Genomic DNA, 23,029 nt, shown 5'->3' with positions numbered 1-23,029 from the left:
AAAGATGTCTTACAATGTTTAGCTGCAACTTACCTCTTTGTTTCAGTGCATTTGATTTATCAGTCCTATTTTCTTCCTTCGCGTAGCTGTTTTTATACAGTCCTTCGACCAAAGGCACTCGTTTATTTCCACTGATTCGATAAAATTTGTTTCAAACTCAAACTCAAACTTTTCAACAAATCTGAGAACGTAGAAAAATATGGTTCTTGTTGTGTGCATGACATCAATTGAATGTTGTTAAAAACAACACATTGACATATTCAACGCAAGCAGTTTAGAACAACCATCAGCGTTTGGTACAACGATGCTAATGACGCGACGCAACATTGTGGACGACTCTGTGGGAACACACATATTCAAAATGAACTGTCAAAGCGCAATTGTCGCGAAGCGACGTATAATGCGACATTCTGGTCTCACCTTTACGTTTCGAGCTGCTGATGTCGCATTGCTGTCAGAACAAACTACAAAGCAGAACCGTTAATCATACGATACTTTTGTGAGCCTAATTCATCTCAGATCATCGTCCAGTTTTGTTTTTGTGGGCGGTAGGTGATTTTGTTCGGTAGATGTTCGAAAATTTTGTTTGAAATTTCGAGTCCATTCGGGGTAACGCCGGCACCTTCAGTCAGGGTAAAACCGACACCTGAATTGTGTTTTACTGACAGGAAAAATGCGTCTTTACTTTTTGTAGATGCCTCGGGTTTATATTTGGAAGATAAGGCAGCCAAAACCAACATTGACCAGGGCATGTCAAAAAAAGCCTGGTAGTGTTTCAACGCTCATCGACTCATCTCTCGTGGATGTTCACCCAAGCTGGGATCCAAACTCTCGTGCTAACCACGAACAAGGAGCAGAAATTTGTCCATCTGCTTGATCTTGGGAACCGTCTGGCATTTGAGGTGACCGGAAATGAAACAACGTGAAACACCCATTCACTACGATAGCATAAATGCTGGTTGAGATTTCTAGATCAGAATACGAACCATTCGTTCCGCAAACCTAAGACTGCATCAGCAGCAAGAGCTGTGGGGTTCAATAAGCCTTCAGATACCACCTTTTCCTTGCAGTTGAAATATATGAATTTGTTTTGTTTTCTATTATTCAAAATCTGAGCAATCCAATTACATACAATTTTCAACTATCCCCCCTCTCCACTCTTAGAGTGTAAACATAGTATTCAGATTGCCTCTTATTACTTTGAAATTATTGTAACAAGTTTTCATTCCTTTTTCTAAAGGTGTCGGTTTTACCCCGACTGGGTGTCGATCTCACGCGCACTCCCATTTATTTGACCTAATAACATCAATTTTTGTATTCTATCAAAATTCGAGTTCTACTCAAAAAAAAGGTCAACAGATAATGTAGAATGGTTCGTAAATAGTTGAAGAGAGGTTCTGTATCAATTTGAAGTCAAAAAATATGGGGGGGGGTCTTGAAAATATATGGAGAACCATAGGGTGTCGGTTTTACCCTGATTCCTCCTATATGAATTATATGAAAAAAATAAACTGACGCGATCGCTCAGAAGTAAGTAAGTAAACTCACAAAAAACATGTTTCCCTAAGCTTCCAGTATGTTGATAAGCGATGATTTTCTTGTTTTTTTTTTTTTACTGGTTAACCATTTTATCATAAACAAAGTGACACTCATACAACGCCTGAGAATTTCGAAGATTTTTCTATGAAAACTATGGTTAAGTTCGAAAAACCCACCCTGGGGAAATGCACACCTAAGACATTTAAAATATCTAAGATCGAAGGCGCTTCGAGTCTATTGCCGATTCCGGTACTTATATACCAAGCAACATTTCGCACGGGCTAGTGACAGTTACCGAATATATAACCGCTATTTATACAAACGCTACCGCATACGGACTCAAGAACATTTGCGCAGACATCCTGCACATTTTCGGAAATTCGTGGAGTCAAAACGGAAGGATAACAATGGGTTGTTTATGTTTCTGGGCAACGAGGTTGTTAATTCAACTACAGAAAAGTGTAGATTGTTTGCAACTCACTTCAAAACGCATTCAACGACACGATTTCGTCAGGAATCTTGGACGCTTGTAGAGATACACCAAGATATTTGTGCCATCTGGAAAACCTCGAGATCACACCGAAACAAGTGAAATGAGTTGGTTTCTCCACTCCCGTCCATCTTTAATATTTTATTAAGACAACGCTGCTTTACCACAAGCTGGAAGACGTCTATTATGTTTCTTGTGTTTAAAAAAGAGGATCGGCAGAATGTTGAGAACTACAGAGGAATAACTCCGTTTTGCGCCTGTTCCAAGGTTTTCGAAATTCTTATGAACGACATACTTTTCGACTCTTGCGAGAATTACATTGCCATGGATCAGCACGGGTTTTATCCTAAAAGGTCAACTACCACGAAACTAGTTCAGTTCGCCTTTTATTTGTATAAAAAACATTGATTCTGGTGCCCAAGTCGACACCGTTTACACAGACTTGAAATCAGCCTTCGATAGAGTTGATCATGGAATACTGTTGGAACGATTAGGAAGAATCGGTGTCTCCGCGAATATTATCAGCTGGCTTAAATCATACCTCTTAAATCGTAGGCTCACTGTTAGCATTGGGTTGGTAACTTCGGAACATTTCTCGAATCTATCTGGCTTGCCACAAGGGAGCAATCTGGGTCCCTTGCTATTTTCAATATTTATTAATGAGCTATCTGTCATACTGCCACCCGGCAATCGACTGTTTTACGCTGACGATGTCAAAATCTACATGGCCATGAGGAGTATTGAGGACTGTTACGCCTTACAACGGCTGCTGAATCGTTTCACTGAATGGTGTACACGGAACATGCTAACGCTAAGCATTCATAAATGCAACGTTATCACGTTCCACCGCAAGCTCAATCCGGAAGAATACGATTACGCAATTGACGGACAGTCTCTCGATCATGTCTATCAAGTTCATGATCTTGGGATTACCCTAGACTCAGCATTCACGTTCCGATCACACTGCAACAACGACATTATTTCTAGAGCTAACCGCCAGCTGGGATTCATGTTTAAAATATCCCAAGAGTTTAACGACCCACTTTGCCTCCGGTCTCTATACTGCACTCTGGTGCGATCGATTCTGGAATTTAACTCTCTAGTTTGGTGCCCATACCAGTCAACATGGAGGAAATTCGTTAGATATGCCCTCCGACGTCTTCCGTGGCAAGATCCATTGAACCTTCCCCGATACGAAGATCTATGCAGATTGCTGGGACTGCAGACACTGGAACAGAGAAGGAGTATTGATCAAGCTGTGTTAGTTGCAAAAATTTTCAATGGAGAAGCTGCCGTACCAGAATTATTAGGACAGCTTAACATCTACGCTCCTGAACGACTACTTCGCCAACGAAACTTTCTGCTTCATGAGCCCCGAAATACTTTGTACGGCCTCCGTAACCCTGTACGATTCATGTCGGCAAGTTTCAATGAAGTCTTTGCTCACTTTGATTTTGGCTCTACTGCGTCCGCATTCAAACACAGACTCACAGAACTGAATAGGATGAACCACTGATAACGACATTAACAATGGACAAGGGCCCAGTTCCCAATCAGCTTTATGTTATTTCTTTATGATTTGGCCACAGTTCACGCCTATTATTATTTACTTTTTTTTATATTTGTTGTGTTCAAAATGTGCTGCTTTTTTATACATATATATGTTTTGCATGTAAATAAAAAAAATATGGGGTTTTTGGCCTTCTTTTTTCGGGTTTTCCCCATCTTAATTCATTAAGACAACAAAAAGTCAGATGAATAAATATACATATAAACAAATAAATAAATAAATTGGGGGTCTCTGTAGCCACATTGGTTGCGCGTTCGCTTAGTAAGCGATCGATCGTAAGTTCAAAACTCAGGGCCCTCATTGATCATCTTTGTGTTTTTACAAAATAACTACGTCCACGCAGCAATCATCAGCGATGAAAATCGATCCACGGTCGAAATAAGTTCGATTCATCCATACAACTGCTCTGCTCTGCAAGACACATCGGGCTGCTGCTCTATAAATAACTCAACAATGATCAATAATCAACTGTCTCCGCTGGCCGGTGGTCAAACTGGATAATGGAAGATCAGAAGGAATACTGTTACGCCTAAATGGCTACTGTGTAAATTTACCATATGCAATGGTATAGAAAGGAATACTCTTACGCCGAAAAATGGCAACTGTGTAATGTGCTAATTCTAGATATGATAAACATGTGACATGTACACGATTAAAGTGAATTAATGGGACAAAAAATCACCATTAATTTACTTCACGGGAACCATTTATTTTACAGTTCGAGCTCACTCTGATCTCTCCATGGCCAGTAGCACCAGCATCACTATAAACGCTGTGATGTAGGTCCATTTTTACATCGATGCCTCTCGACGCATGATGAACAAGGAAAGCGATAGAGATCATATCCCCAACGAGGAACGCATGAATGAATGATTGATAAATGGAATGTGAACTAAATTATTTGTAGCAGTTGTATCGTTCACCATTACCATAGGCTAATTGCAACTGTTTTTTTTTTGTTTCAGTGGAACAGTACTATCGGATGCCAAAGCTTCACGCGTATGATGACTATGATGAATGCTTGGACGCGTACGATACCCAGGAGCCGGTGTATTGCGTAGCCCGTTCAATCATCAAGCCAGAAAACCAATCGGAACTTTGGAGATTCATCAAGGTAAGAACTTGCACTTGTGCGTGGAGAAATTGCAGTTGAAATGAAACTTTAACTCGCTTGTAATTAATACCCGTTTCATTCACCACAATTTGCTTCCTCCGAGCATTTGTGCACTGATTCCGCTTATTCCGAATAAATTCGGATAGAACTCTAGCATCTGTTTTTCGTGCCGTTGTTTCAACTTTGAAGAAGATTAATTTTACAAGTCGATAGTATTCAAATATAATCAATCAAAAATTTTCTTTCCAGCTGTTTTATTAATACAATCAATGCAACCGCGCATTTTTGTGAGAATACTAAACTTGCTGCAGTTAATTTCTTCCGATCATTAATACATATTCCAGTTTCTGTTTTCAGTTTTTCGGACGTCATTTTCTCGATACACTCGGCGAGAGATATTCATTTTTTTCTCATTCTGAATTTAGTTTCTCATTTGCATGCATAATTTTGCGATATTTATATTCATCAATTCCATACGCTGACCTGTATCAATTATGGCCATCCATATGTATGATTTCATATTCATCATTATTTATAAGTACATACAAACTACCATTTCGCACTCATTTGTACTCATATTACATCTATTTTCAATTAGTTGTAAATAGTTGTAATGTTTTAAGATTGAAAGATAATGCTACAAGTTGCATGCATATCCCTATTGAATCATTAAATCATGTAAACATAACATTCCCAACCTTGTCCTGATATCTGTGCGCTTCAGAACCGGTCACACGTTCTGTTGCTCATCCCAATGAGGAGAAAGAGGCAAACGTTCTGGTTTTCCCAAGCTTTCTAAGTGTGTGATGGCATCGACCGCAATGAAACTTGTTTTTTTCTTTTGTATGGTAACGGCATAATAAGGAGAACGAGTTCTCACATGTGGGGCGATGCCGGAGATAGGATGCCAAGCTGAGTGTCTTATTTTTGTTCATCCGAGGAAAAAACTCATTTCAATGCCAGTGGTTAGGATACCAGAGCCCCTATTTTATAAAAAACATTGAATAAGATGCTAGCACCAAAAGCCTCACGGTTACAAATTAACATCTTGATTATGACTGTTTGTAATTTCAGGATTTCTCAAGCGACACCTACAGGCACTTCCGTCATGATCATTTAGACCGAGGGTTATGTGTTGAAGGCTGTCGTCGGCTAGTCTCTCAACTTGACAACGAAACAGCAAACCAGCTGTACGTGGAGAAGTTTGACATAGACTTTCCGGTGTGTTTCCAAATTTGCTGTACATCCTAAATCTATTCAGCTAGTAACATGCTCTTCTTACAGTACATAATAAGCGCCGAAACATTCGAGAATGTGCACCAAGATCAGGTACACTATGGGCGGCTCATCAATATCTGCGAAAATTACATCCTCAGGAAGGTTTACAATCTGACGGCTTACACCGAAATTGAGTACTGCACTCGACCTGTGCAACAGCTCAACGTGGATTTGTTGGATATGAGTTTCGTTGGCATTTCAATGCTACTAGTTTTCCTTGTGATTGCTTCCAGTTTGCTTGACTATAAGCTGAAGAGCAAAGACGCGAAGAATGACCATTACAAAAACAACATAGCGAGCGACAGTGAGTTGTTCTGTGAGAAAACCGATTTCTTGAATTTACTCAGCTATTTTCTATCGCCAGGAACCATGCTGCTCACGTCATTTTCACTGAAACGAAACTGGTATCGGCTGACAAGTCGCTCCAAGGACCAACTCAACGAGGACTTGCGTTTCTTCCAGACGTTCCGTTTTTTCACCTTCTGCCTGGTCGTGGTGGGTCACTGCTCCGACATGTTCTCGGTGACGCCCATCAGCAATACGTTCGACCGGGAGAAGGAATACTACAGCGCGGAAGGGTTAGCCGTTATCAATGGCTCACAGATTGTGCAAACGTTCTTCGAAATGAGTGGCTTCCTGCTGAGCATACACTTCTTCACCACTCGCTCTCGGATGAAGAAGATCGAGTGGACGGCTGTGCTGGCCGTTTTAGTTTATCGATATATAAGGTGAGTGATTTGCTTTGATTGAGAAAAGCTTCATTTTGAATTTCTTTCGACAATTGTAGACTAACCCCGGCTTACGCCTACGTGATGCTTCTCCACTCAACTTGGCTTCCGAAGTTTCAAGACGGTCCGCTGTGGAATCGAGGAGCACAAACAGAGAAATATTTCTGCAGACAAAATTGGTGGACCAATTTGCTGTACGTGAACAATTATGTTAATTCAGATAAACCGGTAAGTGTGCCTTATTGAGCTTTGAGTTATTTCATGGATTTCTAAAAATCGAAAATTTGTGGATACATTGCAGTGTCTCCAACAAGCGTGGTATCTTGCCTGTGACTTCCAGTTATTCGCATTAGGAATGATTGCCGTTGTGGCTGTCGCAAAGTGAGTAAACTCAGCATATGATCTGAAGAGATAATAGCAAATGATTTCAAAGTATCTACCAGGTGTATAGATATTAACGAATTTTTATTTTATTTGAAAGAACAAGTTTATGTTTTTCGAATGGTTTAAAATATTATCTCGGTCCTCATATCAACGTTCCCACTCTTAAAATTTTTGAACCACACATAACATTGAGATTGGCCAAAAGCATGCTCGCACTAAGCTTCCACGAACATTCTATGTGAATCGAAGGCGGATTTTTTAAGTTAATAGCAAAAAATCCATGTCCGCAGATCGTAGTTTGCAGGCACAAAATCAATTATTATGAACCCCCAAAAATTTTACGGCTGGATGAAAATTCTCGTATTTTGAAACGGATATTGTTGACAGATGCCAAAAACATAAACAATGACTTTTTACCCTTATACTAGCATGTATAACCCATGAGCAGGATTATTAGATGGAACAAATGGTAGAATTAGCGAGCGTAGTTTGCGTAATAGCATGCGCTGCCATAGCTACTTTTCACATTGTGACGTCCATATTTGTGTTTACATTTAATTGCCTTCCACATCCATGTGAAAACGCTTTTTTTCGGAAAGTTTTTTATTAATTAAGAACAAATCTTTTCTTGGAGTTCCCACTGAATATGCGTAAAATGTGACAGTATGCAGTGGATATTTGTGAAATGATGTCCGAAAAGATGAATAAAAGTGATATTTTTGTGTCATTTTCACTCTCTCACCTTCATACAAACGAACAAATTTTCGTTATTTTCGCGATGATATGATTATCGGTGTATGTGATTTGAGAAAAACAGCTTACAATTAAGCAACATTTCATTGAAAATTCTGTTATTTCCGAGGACTAAGGATACGACTGTTCTCTGCACGTTTTTGCCCCTTAAATGATGGAAGTAAGACACAATATAGTTATCATATATTAAAAAAAATCAATCACAAGATTTCATGAGCATTCTGGCTCATGACATCACCAAATTGTGAGTTATTTAAATATTGTTTCGTTTCTTCCATATGCATTCCATATTGAATGCAAATAATAACGACACCATCTTTTGTTTACCAATACAAATATACTCTGCCTACTGCTCCACCTCATATGTACCTCATTGATCAGGGCCCGAAATCTTCGAAGATGAAAAATGGTAATCGACTCTTTTCTCAGTAGCTTCGCTTGGACTAGGACTACTTCGGCATTCGCCATCAACATAATTTGAATTCAATCCACACTTCTACTCCCCTTGACATGAATCTTGTTACCCGCGTACGCAATCTTATTTTTACGTCCATATAAAGTGAAACGATTTCTGATGCAAAAAATAGATACACCATTAATGGACGATTTATTGTCATTCCATCGTAAACTGAAATCAGCGAACTTAGACAATTATCAGGTATGCTATAAAGGTCCTCGCGTTAGTATTAGTAAATGCGTGCAAAAAGCGTGAAGTTTGGGAGAAATTGTAAACAAAATTAAGTTCACTTTGTCTCCGAGTTCATTTTTGTGAAAGAAAAACAAACAGAAAAACGGATTTGTTTCAACAAAATTCCCAAATTGGTTAGTGTTGCTGAACACAACACTGCATGCTAGTTTATACATTGGTTTTTTTCAATGCTATCTATCCATATAACTACTGAATGGCGTTAACGTTCCCTATGGAACTTTTGCCGTCTCATCGTATGCATTAACTAGCGTCATTTTATTAATACTTAGTTGAGATTTCTTAAGCCAAATAACACGCCTTGAATGTATTCCGAGGAACAAGCTCTAGAATACGCGTGACCACAGTGCAAGTCGAAGGAAATTTCTTTGACGAAAAATCCCCCGGCCAGAACGGGAATCGAACCCGAACACCCGGCATGACAATGTGAGAAGCTGACCACTCGACCACGGATGCACACTCCATATAACACCGCGACCAAATACATTTGGTTTTGTGATTTTTCAATCAAGTGCAATCAACGTAAGACCACGTCTTTCGGCAATTTATTAGATGAATCTAAAGAGGGAATTTCCGCTCTACGCGCATTGGCAAACGATGTATACAATTTCTCAAACGAGAAATGGGTGTTATGAGAAAATTATGTAGACTGATTTAATGCAATAGATATTTTGTCTTTTGGAAATGGGATACAAATCATATCACAATACAAGCAATGTATTATGTATTATACAACATTCGTGTGATTGCTTCTCTTGCTGAACATTGTGCCTCCAACGTAAGGCTCTCGTTTTCGAAGTCCCCCAAATATTCATTTATTCATTCATTCAGAATTAGTTCAGATGCAACTAAAAACAAATGATCACTAAATCAACGATAGTCCTACGTCACCCTTGCGGTTATACCACATATATAACCCACTTTCTGTTTTTAATTAGGATTTTTAATAACGCGCCTTAAATGGATTCTGTGTGGCAAAGCTCTAGAATACGCGTGACCACAGTGCAAGTCGGAGGAAATTTATTTGTCGAAAAATCTCCCCGATCAGAACGGGAATTGAACCCGAACCCCCGTCATGTTAGGTGTGACGCCAATCACTCGGCATAACGAGAACTAGAGAACTTAGCACTTCATGATACGCAAGCATTCGAACCAAAACGTCATGATCGCTTCCAGTGCTGCAAGTTTATATTTGTCTCTGCCTCTCATATCGAACTTCTCTATGCATCATGAAGCAGCATAATCATACGGACTACGCGAGGCAAATGGCGTTTGGTTTGCGAGCATAGTGAAAGCTCGATATTAACCCTTTCACTACGAGCGTCGTCTATAGACGACATCAAGGTCAATCATTACGACATATTGCACATCGATCACACCAGTGCGATATGCATACTTTTCGGCGCAGGGCTCCGTTCAGCGGTAGCACTTCGACGGAGTACACTGCCGTAGAGAATGGGTTAACGACCGGTTGATACTAAAGCATCGAACTAGATTTTCGTTGGTTCTGGAGTCATTGGCTATCGGATATGGAATCTGAACTAGCGTAAAATAGTTTATGTTCTTGACGTCGTGGGAGGGATGTTGACGGCCAATCTGACCGTTATAAAGCTTAGTAGCTACCAGCAGCATTTCGGTTTCAATTATAATGAAACATATTCCCCACTTGCTAGATTGGACACCGTGCGTACACTTCTGGTGTTTCTGAACGAGAGAAAGATTGTGGTTCATCAAACAGACGTTCGCCCCGTCTTCTTGAACGGTTCGGTCATCGAAGAGATTTTCATTACGAAACCTGAGAGGGTGAAGAGCGGCGGAGACCTTGTGTGTCGTTTGAAAAGTATCTATACGGACTTAAACATTCTTCCAAGGCATGTAACGACGGGTTCGACCAATTCCTTCGTATTTTTGGGTTTATAGCGAACCCTGAACGACCAATGCCTCTACATACGGAAAACGAAGACTGGCATTGATATCATAGCTATTCACAACAGGGTATTTAGGCGCGACGTCGACTTCGGAACACCACCAGGAGGACCGTCACCATGTAGAAATAAAAGAGCTGTTCTTGCCATTGTTACGTGGAAGTTCTACAAGATAATCGTTAGAGGTTATGTGCCACGTGTGTAGAGGAGATCCTGATCACGAACTAATGGTGGTTGGCAGAGTGAAACAGCACTTGATGAGTACCTGGTTGGCAATGCAGCATGTATGAGTACTCTGAATTACCCAATCCAGGGTTATACAGGGCTAGGAGGAAAAGAGGCTCCAAGGAGAACATGAGCCTGCCACCAAGAGTCACCATAGACGGCGGTGAGTTTAAGGTGGTTAATGATTTCGTATATTAGGGATGACGGGTGACTACCGATAACAATACTAACACAACTTGGATAAGTCCAGAGAAACTATCAACATCGGTTGGTCAAATCTCTATGGACAAAACCGAGTTTTTGGTGGGATCAAATAGGTTTGATCTAATATGAGTTACTCAAACCTGATGAAACCGTTAATACTATTTGCTATCGACAATATATAATAACGATCAGAGCACCAAGAAAGATAACACAAAGTAATTTTGTTGCATTATAACACTCTAACGCTCTCTCGATTGAGTCATTTGGTTTGAGAAGTTCTTTCAAATGTAACTTACTTATCAGACTCTGCTGAGCAGCACTTCAATTCTTACGACCAGGGCATCGCATAGTCATAGTCAACTGTGGATAGTCGGCTGACTAACCGACTGACTATATCCATAGTCAGTTAGTAATGGCTTTTGGCTTCCTCACGCAGTTTCTACGCCAAAACGCCTGAACAGTCAGTCGGGCGTTTAGTCACTATCTCCCTCTACCGACTCGACTATACCATTTCATTCTTCCCAGTCAAATTGTCCTCATTGCATTTTGAAGTGACTTCCCCCAAAACGAATTCGTTCCTCTCTCTCTTTCCCATGTATCTTTATGCATGCTTCGATGTTTGAGTTCACCGTGGTTTGACAAACGCTACAGGTGAGCTAGATTTTTTTGTATCGTACACGAAAATTACTCACAGGTATAAAATAGCGTGCTGTGTGTGAGCTATTTTGCACGCCTAAGTCAATTAATTTTCTAGTCAAGTCATTTTCGTCGAAGCGGAGCTACTGGGAGTAGAGTCGGTTTTCATTTTTCACCATCGAAGATTTCGGGCCCTGCTTACGACCATTTGTGAAAATGGCTTGATGAATGATTTTCTTCTAAAGAGAAACAGTTCCCGAGTGTCACCCCCCTGAGAGTGACACCCGAAGCGGATCGCCCCCGTCGCCCCCCATACACTACGCCACTGGCGTTCAGACATCTTAAAAATTGAGAAAGAGGTCGGTTGTGCTTTCGGTTTACGACCTCCTATAACTGTAATAATCACAAGGCACACATGATAACGCTTGTCCTAAAAAATTGACTAGTTTTACCAATTTATCATGCGTTCACCTTAACATCTGGTGATCAGACCACTTGTGCACCGTCAATCACAGTAACCATGAGTGCTACGCGATCGTAAACTGTAGATTAAGCTCATCGTTTCGGGCCTTGGGCAGTGAAAAAATATTTAGCAGAGATGGACATCATCATGCGGAACGTATGTCATGACCGACCGAGTCGGAACAGCAAGCTGTGACCCATGAACAAAGGCTGAAAGTGATGGAGAATATTTTTTCCGACTGGCAGGGAACCAGCGTCCCCTACCAAAGAGGTAGGCTCCGACATGAAGTACATATACCACATCAAGTTCCCAAAGAAGGTACTTCTGTGGCTAACCATCATCGAAAAGAGGATGCAAAAGCCGCTTTTCCTCCGTTCGGGACCGGTGAACGGGAAGATTTACAGCACAAAGTGCCTGCCGGAAGTTGCCTCCTTCGTCCAAAAATATCATCCGGACAAGGGAATGGTGTTTTCCCGGACTTGGCCTCCGGTCATTACGCGAAGAAGTCGCTGGAAGAGATAATCCGCTTGAAGATAGATGTTGTTTCAAAGTCCACCAACCCTTCGAACGTCCTCCACCTGCGTCCCATCGAAAATGTCTGGGCATACCTGAAGCAGATGGTCTACTCTAGCTATTCCGTAACGGAAACAGAGGAGGGACTTAAAAATAAAGCTGAAAACGGACTGAAAAACATGCCCCGATTTTCGGTGATTTTTTTTGATTTTGAAAAAAACTCTAATTTTAACGTCTGCAACACTAATAAATGAAGTTCGAATGAGCTAATATTTTGCATAGGGTATATTATCGTGCAAATCAACATTTCGCAACTAGTTCCGAATGAAAAATCGAGATAAATATTTTTATTGGCACTTAAAACCATACGTTTCGTCTCGTATTCCGAATGTCGATTTCTGACAAAAACAAATTTTTCGATATGACACTAGATCTTGACGTTTCATGCAATTTGAAGACATTTGGCATAAAAAAAATTGCGAAAGCCCCGATTTCCTCAAAACTCAAACTTTGATCACTTTGCGTCACATTCCCCTAAGTCCGATTGAGATGATATCTGGAATAGGGTGTTTTTTCGAGGTGGTGAACATTTTGTATAGGGTAACTTTTTGAAATTTTAGGGTCGATTTTTCCCTATACATTCATTGGCATCCTAGTCAGTATAACTTAGTTCAAAACGAATTTTGAGAATCCCCTTAAGGAGTTAGTACACTATAAAAACTTGAAAAAATTAAAACAAAAATTTCTTGCCTAAAATATTTTCTGGGATGTCTACTTTACCCAGGTTTGTCCGATGCTCCGTTCCAATTAGCCAATTAGTGGACCTAAGTCTTTGCGTAAGGAGCGCGAATCCAAATTTTAAAAGGCGTTTTCTCGAAACTAAGTTTTGCATACTGGGAGTTCTACCTCCGGAACGGTCCATGCGATTTTGATGAAATAGTTTTTCCCAGGTTCTCCACTAAATTTCCTGAAATCGTACGTAGGATTTTTTTTTATATTTTGAAAAATAAAATTTTAGTGAATGTTTTTGTCTCGATTTTAGAGGCAAAAACACCATTGTTTACAAAAAATGTCGCTATTTCGTCGAAAATCAATATTAAGAAAAAAAATCCTACATACGATGACAGGAAATATATCTAAGATCACGTAAAAAAATAATTGGTTGAAATCGGTCTACTAGTAAAGCTTGTAGAACTCCCACCAGTTTATAAGGTTTTGTCTGCAAGGGTCCAACAAACCGGTTGCAGCTATTCAGGGGACAGTCCAATTGACACCAATTTTTGTTTGTTTGTTAAGTAATATATACCTAATAAAACTGTGATATCAGACTAATCATAGTAATTTATTTTCTCGTTGAAAAAAATCGCGGTAATCACATACATTTTTATGATGTTTATAGTGTACTACCCCCTTAAGTAGTCTTTTAAAATGTTTGATCATTGGTAATTATTTAACAGTTAAGTTTTTCTGAAAACTAGCGAAATTAAAAAAAAAGCGATTTCATAACCTTATTCACAATTCTATATGAATTGATCCTACAAATTTGTTTTAACCAAACACGTCAGTTAATTCAGTTCGCTCACTATGTCAACCAAACGATGTTGTGGTGTTATGCGAATTCCATTCTCACTGTCACGTGCTTGTTTATGTTTATGCTATCGATGGTGTTCTGAAGCTTGTATGACGCATTGACCACGCTGTTGCTAATTCTGATATTCTCCAATTCACAGTAAAGCTGTATTCAATTTAGACGAAGTTAACTCAGTGTCAGATGATATTTCTTCGATTATTTTTCATGTATTAAATTTTTTACTCGAAACGTTTCCGGCATACTTTTTTTGATAATATACTTATTCTAGGTACCCTAAGCTGAGAAATGCGCTGTATTCCACAATAATGGCACTGGCCTATATTATTCCAGCACTCATAATATATTTCGGAGGATTCGATGGTGCATTTATTAACCGCCTACAGTGAGTACTGTTTGTATGGAAAACCGTGATTTTTTCACATTTTTTTTTGTTACAGAGATGAACGCTTCATTTACTGGTACGATCGAATGTACCATATGGTATATATTCCTTTCCATACCAATATGGGATGTTATTTTGGAGGCATCATCCTCGGTACGATCTATTACAAGCAACGGAAAAATTACCATAAAGGCAATCGATCATGGGTAATAAGCTAGCAACGCATATTTCAAACTTTTTCTTAGTATTTTTTTTTTCGACAGTTTCTTCAGCTGTTGTGGTACTGTACCGTGCCCGTTGGTTTCCTGTGCTTGATGAGCAACATGATCTTCTACCAGTACAACTTCGAAAAACCATCAATATGGATGGCCATATTCTACCCCGTGATGAAAAACATGTGGATCTTCCTCGGAACTATAACACTGTATGGGGTGATATACCAGTACAATAAGGTGATCAACGGGTTCCTCAACTTTTCCATTTTTGTGCCGCTCGGAAGGTTGACATACTGTGCGTACGTCTGTCACGTGTTCATGCTGAAGAATGTATTTTTCGGGACGAGAGAAATTGGCTACTTCAGCAAGATGTCGTTGGTAGGAACTTTGGTACGATATTTAATTGCATTCTGTACTAATATTTTCCATACTTTTCTAGCTTTCCAAGGCAATACCAGTGGTGGTTTTTTCATACATTTTAGCACTGATATTAGCATTACTGCTAGAATTCCCAGCAACAGCAGTTCAGAAACATTTGTTCGCTAAGAAAATCGGTAAGGTTTTTATTTCATTTATGTCACAAACATCTATTGAAGAATGGAAATATGTTTAACACTTTCAGAGGAAGTAACGATAGATCCCAAAGCTACTTATACCGAGAACAACAATGTGATTAAAGAGAAGGAAACTTCCCGGGTGTAAAACGAATCGAGGCTCAATCGGCTCAGGTGATAACTGTTCGATAGACTGCGATACAAAAAAAAATCGAGCCCGACATGACAATAACCCATGGAAAACATCTGTGGACAACTTGGGACTCTCAAGAGCTCAACAACATACGATGAAAAGTGCCTCCTCGATGGACATAAGTTTCGTTTCCTCGATTTATTTATTTGACAATATAATATATAATTCGAGTACGGTGTTCAGCATTAAGCTATAGCTAATGGTAGGTACAGCACGACCTTTTTCATGTAACTAAGACTAATTCATGATCGAATCTCTTCATTGTGTTTGTAACATCATTAGGACCAAGTGATATGTTTGATTGTTTGAGAACAACAAACATAATTTGATAGTTTTTCTAAACAGTTACATTCGCGAGACCAATAAAATGAAATCGATTTACTATTTTATCAGATCAGATCTACTTAAAATAAAACATTGGCTAGTCCAAATAATCCTCAATAACGTGATCATTGTATTTGGGTGTTCTAATTATCATTACAAAGAACCTAATTGCTAAGAGCATTTGAGTTAGGATGTAAGATAATAGATTAAGTTAAAGTACAGTTTTATGAGTTACTGAAAACTGGAAATAAACTTGAATGAATCATAAACATGTGTAAATTTAATTGAACTGCAAATTTCTGTGCAAAACATATGATTTATTTATAAAAACGCTATAGGGGCCGCGTTCTCGTGAGAACAATAAGTTTTCTTGAGCTACTCAATTGACGAATCTACGTTGGATTTTCAACCAGATGGCGCAGCAAGTAAAGTTTTATTTTGTTCGTTTCAAATTCGTTTAATTTTTAAGAACAATCAGAATTTTTTACAAATTTCCCGGTTTCAAGTATTCTTTCTTCGCCGATAAGGTTAGAAAATCTTCATTTTACACTGTTTCATTCATAACATATAAAAATGGCTTGGTATAAGTTTGTAATTTACAAATTTTTTTAGCTAGGCAAACTATGGGTGGCATATGTTGCGCTTCAAATACTGCAAATCTTTCTCTTATCCGCCGACCCCTTTAGAATTAGCGGTATACATCAACTTGAGCTTCATCATCAACATGAGCTTCTGAAAAATGTTCGGAAATTAGTACTCATAACCTATATGTATTAGCTAACTCAAAATTTTCGAAGATTATCTATGACTTTGGTCAAATGGCGTGTTGAAACCATCGTAAATATACAAAACTCCAACTTTCTTACCATATACTGACGACATTTACTGATTGAAATAAATCTAAACAGAAATGAAATGAAGAATCGCGACCAAATCTTGCTTTTAAGTGCATAGAATAAACAAGCATCATCACTTTTGTGGTTCTGTGCTCTAATGTAGGTGTCGCATGAGCTGATTCAGCTTTGCGTAGATTCGTCAATTAGGATCAACTACCGCATGCGGCTCATGAATTGCATCCAGGAATAATAATTTATTTTTACCCGACTAACAACCGAACTATAACTTTACATTCCAAGGCGAACAAGCACAGGAGGATAAAAGTCTCTGTGGAAAACCTGAATTCAACCACCTATAGTGAGATGTTACCTTCCTTATTTTTTTATAATTTTAATATATTACTAGCAGATTTTTCTCCAAACGAAAATTTTTGCTGTTATTTTACTTTTTATCCCCTCCACCTCTTTTACATTTGAAATTGTACGGAACGTTTTATCACCGTTTTGTTGTAAAATTGGTTACCATTCTAAAGGTAGCTCCATAATGTCTCTATCATGGAAGTGTTGGTTCTCACTGGTGAAAAACTCTAGCAATAGATTTTCACAATCTGCTCTTGATCCCAATTTCTTATCACTCTGGAAATTTTGCAATGCGAGAGAAACGTGGTAATCGCTTGGTGCTTGGTATAAATTCAATTGCAAATATTTTACTATTGCAGTATCGGCACCATAAACACCATTCACAATTTCAGCGGCCTGGCTTGCATTTTCGCCTTTGTGAGAGAAAAAGTGTAAAATGTACCGAATATTCTCTTTGTTGATCTCCATTGTCAACACCCTGTAACTCTGGTTGGAGCAAACAAAAAACAGCAAAAGAATTTGTTTTAGTGTGAAATGTCACCTTTACAACGAGCCTAAAAAAATGAAAATGTATGATCGATATTACGCGAGATATTGATCACTAATGCCAGCTACCGAGAAAATAATGGATAACTTTTTCCCCAACCTAATACAATGCGTTTCACAACTATAGAACCACTCATTTTTTCTGAGTTTCCAGAGATATGTAAGAAGTCGGATGAATTGAAGTATATAGTGTAAGACATAACAACTGTGTTCTCGAAGGATAAAAAAGCGCGAAAAGCGACCAATCGGACGGAAAGAAAAAGACGCGTGCCGTGTAACTATTGGAATTCAACTCGTTTATTCGCTTATCAGCTTTTATATATAATCATCTCATTAAACAATAAGCTTTGAAACATTGATATAATGTACCATTGTGCTACGAAGAATGCGTATAGTAATCGCCACAATCGTCAAGGGACACATCCTCATCTTCCGTCACAACATAGACCCCCCACCAAATTACGGTGAGGAATTTCTGCTCCATTCCGTCCTGGCACGTGTTCATCATCTTCCAAAGGAAACTGCCGGATCCGTCGAACATCTCGCCTCGTAATACCGTTGGTTGTTCCAACAGCTACCACCCTAACGTGACCGTCAGATCCAGGAAAAGTGTCGATAATGCGACCCATCGGCCACTGCTTTGGCTTCTCGTTATCAGCCACCAATAGTACAAAATCTCCAACCGAGATGTTCGGTGCTGCGCGTTGCCATCTTGTCATCCGCTGGAGTGTTGATAGGTACTCAGTCTTCCACCGAACTCGAAATTCCTGAGTTACTCGTTGCCACCTGTTAAGGGACCCGATGCGGCGATCCAACTGATTAATTTCGGGAACAGTATTTAGCGGTCGACCGATGAGAAAGTGTGCCGGTGTGAGAGGCTGAGGCTCGTTGGGATCATCCGAGAGTGGAACAATGGGCTGTGAATTAATGCACGCCGCCACTTGTGCGAGAACGGTACTCAGTTCCTCGAAAGTAAAATGACCAGCACCTCCGAGCTTGCTAAAATATGTTTTCATCACTTTCACGCCCGCCTCGCAAAGTCCACCGTGGTGAGGCGATTGAGCGGGAATGAACATCCACTCAATGCCTTAGTCGGAGGAAAAATCTGCAACTATGTTGTCCTGCTCAGCTGTGTAGATTTGTTTGTACAACTCCCGGATTTCAACTGCTGCTCCTCGTAGATTGGTAGCGTTGTCTGAATAGACTTTGTTATGCATTCCATATCTACTGCTGAAGCGGGTGAAGGCAGCAATGAAAGCAGAGGCGGTGAGATCCGACACAGCTTCAAGGTGTACAGCACGTGTCGAAAAACAGATGAACAGTGCGATGTATCCTTCGCTCAATACAGCGCCGCGTGTTCGACGACTGACGATACTAATCGGTCCAGCATAATCAATGCCGGTGATGGAGAAAGGCGGATTTGGCTTCAGGCGATCCGCTGGTAGTTGACCCATCATCTGGTGCAACGGAACTGGTCTTGTACGAACACATTCTCGATGACTGAAACGTAGCATCCGGGCCGTGATGCGTATAAGAAGCTGAAGGTTTGGGTAGTACCGAGATAACATCGCGTCGAGAAAGTCATTATCATACGTAGCTATACATGCTACGGCAATTGAACGTTGTTCTCTCTCTACTTGTCTCTGCAGAGTCACGTCGAGCGCGGGAAGGACTTGTGATGATACGTGGTTACTGGTTGTGCTTGTCCAGCATGGTCCGCGCCACCAGAGAGAATTGTTAATAATTTGCGCTGGTAAATAGAGCACCGCGCGAGATCAAGTCTGCTGGATTGTTGTTGGTGTCCACGTGCTGCCAGTTGATTGCAGGAAGTAATGTGGTGATTTCAGCCACCCGGTTGGCAACAAACGTCTTCCATCTCGATGCACCGCCATAAATCCATGCTAGTGCCACTGTGGAGTCCGAATAAGCTCGTATTTCGATGAAAGATGTTGAGATTGCCGCGATAACGCTCGCCATCAGGCGGGCCAAAATCACCGCCGCACGCAGCTCCAGGCGAGGAACGTGGTCCCTCCATTTCCGATAGGCGCCAACTTAGATTCTGCTCACAGCAGATGTGATAATGTGTTTCCTCCTTCGTCAGCAGCTCGAATGTAGACGTACGCACCCATGGCTCGCTCTGACGCATCACTGAAGCTGTGCAGATAGATTCTGGTCGCTTGTTGAACGCCGATCACTCGTCGAGGTACCTGTAAGTAATTGAGATCGGAAAGGCTTTGCTCAAATGAAAACCAATGTTGAACAAAGTCACCAGGGAGTCTGTCTTCCGTTGGGATGGCATTGAGGACAACTGCATTATTCGATGCCCACTTCCGTAGATGGAAGTCTCCGGAAGCGAAAATGGTTGTCAATTGTTGACGTAATAAAACTGCTTCCTTTTCAGATTCAGCACCCGTTAAGATGTCGTCCACATACGTGTTTTTCTCCGCTTTTCCTACTGCTGCTGGATACTGCCTACGGTGCGCCTCTAATAGCTGCCTCACACATTTTGTCGCCAGATATGAAGCACTTTTCGTCCCGTACGGTGTTTAGTCCCGTCCCGACGGTGTTTAGGCGATATTCTTGCACTACGTCGTCGCTAGACCATCGCCAAAGGATCCGCTGGAAATCACGATCCGCTTTGTGGATTTGGATCATGCGATACATTTGTTTAATATCGCCGATAATTACAACGGACGGGAATCGGAATCGGAGAAGAATGTCGACTATTGAGTCTTGCAGAACGGGACCACACATCAGCATATCATGCAGCGACTTGCCGCTGGTGGTCTTAGCGGAGGCATCGAAAACGACCCGACATTTCGTGGTGGAGCTATTCTCCTTAAGCACACAGTTATGGGGAAGGTGTACGGCAACTTTCGGAGATGATTCTTCGGCAAGTGTCATGTGACCAAGTTCACAATACTCCCGAAGAAATGCATGGTACTCCTGTTTCAGGTGTGGGCTTCTTTGCAATTTCCTCTCGATTTGAAACAAACGCTTTTCGGCTGTTTGTCTGGAGTCTCCAAGTTGACTCGGGGATAAAGAAACGGCAAGCGAACAATAAATTTTCCAGTGTCACCACGAGTGGTGTATTTGTGGTAGTGATCTTCACATAGTTTTTCCTCCTCGCTGAGATGAAATGAAGATGTACAGTATTCCTCCAAATTCTAAAATTTACGCAACTGTTCATTGAGACTATCGTTAGAGGTGGTCAACAAACACGTCGAGGACTCCATGTATGGTGAGACGGTGGGTTCACGATAGCGACCAGCAACGACCCAACCTAGCTTGGTGTTCTGCAAGGTTGGTAGATCGCCATCAGAACTGAGGATGATATTTCCAGGCTCAAGCAACTGGAAGAATAATTTATTGCCGAGGAGCACGCTGATTTTACCAGGACGATGAAACAGTGGGTCAGCTAGGTTGATCGAACTCGGCATGGGCCAACCGTCAATGTTGGCTGGTTGAACAGGAAGCGTGTTAGTGATCCTTTCTAACACCATACACGGTACTGTCGTGTGATAGTCTGTGCATCGGGATGTTATTATGATTTGCACGCACTTGTCTGCATGCGCGGGTGTAGCGGGAATACCTTCCAGGTTCATGTCAGCTTTTAGCAAATCGAGACTAAGTTCGTTGCAAAAACTCTGGCTGATGAAACTTACTTGTGACGCGCAGTCAAGCACTGCGCGGCATGCATGTGACCGTCCTTGCTTGTCCAGTACGTTGATAGCCATTGTGGCGAGGAGTACGTTGGAAGCATTGAAATCCGTGGGAGAATCGAGGGCCGAAATCAATGATTGGGCGGCCAGACCACCACTATTGGGGACAGCATGCGATGTTGGCGTGAGGGCTGCGTGCAGCAGGGTGTGGTGGAATGAGCCACATTTCCGACAATTCCCGAATCTGCATGATTCACCACGATGACCCTTTAAGCAATTGCGACACAGCTTTTGTGAGTTGATAAAGGAAAGCTTTTCCTCTGAGCTCATATGAATAAATTTACCGCACTGGTAAAGCGGATGAGCTGATTTCGAACAGACGTTGCAATTCAAAGAAGTGTTGGTGGCAACGAATGTTATTGCTCCTCTATACGGTGGCTTTACAGGTGGCTTGGAAACAATTGTTCGCGGCTTAACAGGTTGCGCAGATTGCAGAGCTAAACTATGCGAATCGATGAAAGAGAGAAACATCTTCAGGGTTATGTTTGCTTCAGGCATGTCAGCAACCTTCTGGTACCAAAGCTGCTTGGTTTCGTGATCCAATTTCTGAATGAGGATGAATAATAACCAAGTATCGCGGTCCTCCCTTTGCATGGCTTGGAGGGCTCGAACAACCTCGTCGGAGACGTCGTGAAGCGAACGCAATCCATGAGCAGACACGGTGATGTCAGGGCTGGTTGATTGAGAAAGCGTTCGATGTGTTTGTGAGCTATCTCTAGTGGTTTATCGTAGCGTGATTGGAGCTTTTGCAAAGCTGGACCGTAATTTACATCTTCGATTTTCAGATGAGAAATGAGTGATGCAGCCTCACCGGTGAGTTTGGTTTTGAGGAAGTATAATTTCTGACTATCCTTTAGCGATGGATTTTGATCGACCATGCTCTTAAAGAGGTCGATGAATGACTGCCATTCTAAATAGTTTCCACTAAACGCAGGCAAACTCATACGTGGCAGTTTCAGATCCGTTAGTGGCATGGCTGCATAATTGTGAACAATGGTTGACGTGTTCGCTACAGAGGCCATTCTGTCCGCCGTCATATTCAGCAGCTCGGCATGTTGCTGTGAGAGTTGGCTGATTATGACACTAGGCGACGACAATCGATCTGCCACGTTGTTATCATGATTTCTCAACTCTTTTAGCACTTTTGATAACCGATTTTTCAACGCGATATAAACCTTTTCTACACGGCATTGATGCTGCACAGCATCATCGTACAATTCCTCGTTATCACTCACGTCCAAAATTCTTTTGTGCACTGAACAATAGGCACTCCAAATATCACCGAGAACGTCGAGTTCTGTTTCTATCTCGATTTCTTCAGCCGTTTCTGGCTCTAATTTTGCCACCATATCGGACACACGCTTGAGCCGTGGATTAAGTGGTTTTCTCTCACGGATAAGCTTTTTCATCATGGAACAGATCACTCACTGTTTCGCGGATTGGAAACAATTGCGGGCGATAATGCCAAAACACGCGATAGCGATGGATAAAAACTGCGCGGTTCACGACGGAAATATCCCGCGATCCGGTTCGAAGGACCAATTTATGTGTTCTCGAAGGATAAAAAAGCGCGAAAAGCGACCGATCGTACGGAAAGAAAAAGACGCGTGCTGTCTAACTATTGGAATTCGCTTATCAGCTTTTATATATAATCAGCTTATCAGCTTTTATATATTATCATCCCATCTTTATATATAATCATTCCATTGTGCTACGAAGAATGCGTATATAAATCGCCACAATCGTCAAGGGACACATTCTCATCTTCCGTCACAACA

At 40.9% G+C, this 23,029-nt stretch overlaps 2 protein-coding genes across 2 annotated transcripts in view; one reads left to right on the top strand and one right to left on the bottom strand.

The window, feature by feature from the left end:
- Nucleotides 1–16,056, top strand: part of LOC129770054 (nose resistant to fluoxetine protein 6-like) — a 43,276-nt gene extending 27,220 nt beyond the window's left edge. The window contains exons 2-12 of the mRNA XM_055772656.1: nucleotides 4,565–4,713; nucleotides 5,788–5,934; nucleotides 5,998–6,295; nucleotides 6,356–6,719; nucleotides 6,779–6,947; nucleotides 7,021–7,100; nucleotides 14,388–14,501; nucleotides 14,557–14,707; nucleotides 14,765–15,094; nucleotides 15,156–15,270; nucleotides 15,339–16,056. Coding sequence (XP_055628631.1) covers nucleotides 4,565–4,713; nucleotides 5,788–5,934; nucleotides 5,998–6,295; nucleotides 6,356–6,719; nucleotides 6,779–6,947; nucleotides 7,021–7,100; nucleotides 14,388–14,501; nucleotides 14,557–14,707; nucleotides 14,765–15,094; nucleotides 15,156–15,270; nucleotides 15,339–15,418 — 1,997 coding nt within the window. The 3' untranslated portion in view covers nucleotides 15,419–16,056. The remainder of the gene's footprint in view (nucleotides 1–4,564; nucleotides 4,714–5,787; nucleotides 5,935–5,997; nucleotides 6,296–6,355; nucleotides 6,720–6,778; nucleotides 6,948–7,020; nucleotides 7,101–14,387; nucleotides 14,502–14,556; nucleotides 14,708–14,764; nucleotides 15,095–15,155; nucleotides 15,271–15,338) is intronic.
- A 3,945-nt stretch (nucleotides 16,057–20,001) lies between these two features.
- LOC129766891 (uncharacterized) lies at nucleotides 20,002–20,433 on the bottom strand. Its single transcript, XM_055767490.1, has one exon. The coding sequence runs from the start codon at nucleotides 20,431–20,433 to the stop codon at nucleotides 20,002–20,004; it is 432 nt and encodes a 143-aa protein (XP_055623465.1).
- Nucleotides 20,434–23,029: the final 2,596 nt, after the last annotated feature.

This window comes from Toxorhynchites rutilus, chromosome 2 (genome assembly GCF_029784135.1).
Source record: "Toxorhynchites rutilus septentrionalis strain SRP chromosome 2, ASM2978413v1, whole genome shotgun sequence".
NCBI classification, from domain to species: domain Eukaryota; kingdom Metazoa; phylum Arthropoda; class Insecta; order Diptera; family Culicidae; genus Toxorhynchites; species Toxorhynchites rutilus.
Note: the sequence above shows the minus strand (reverse complement) of the source record. Positions and strands in the feature narration are given on the sequence as shown.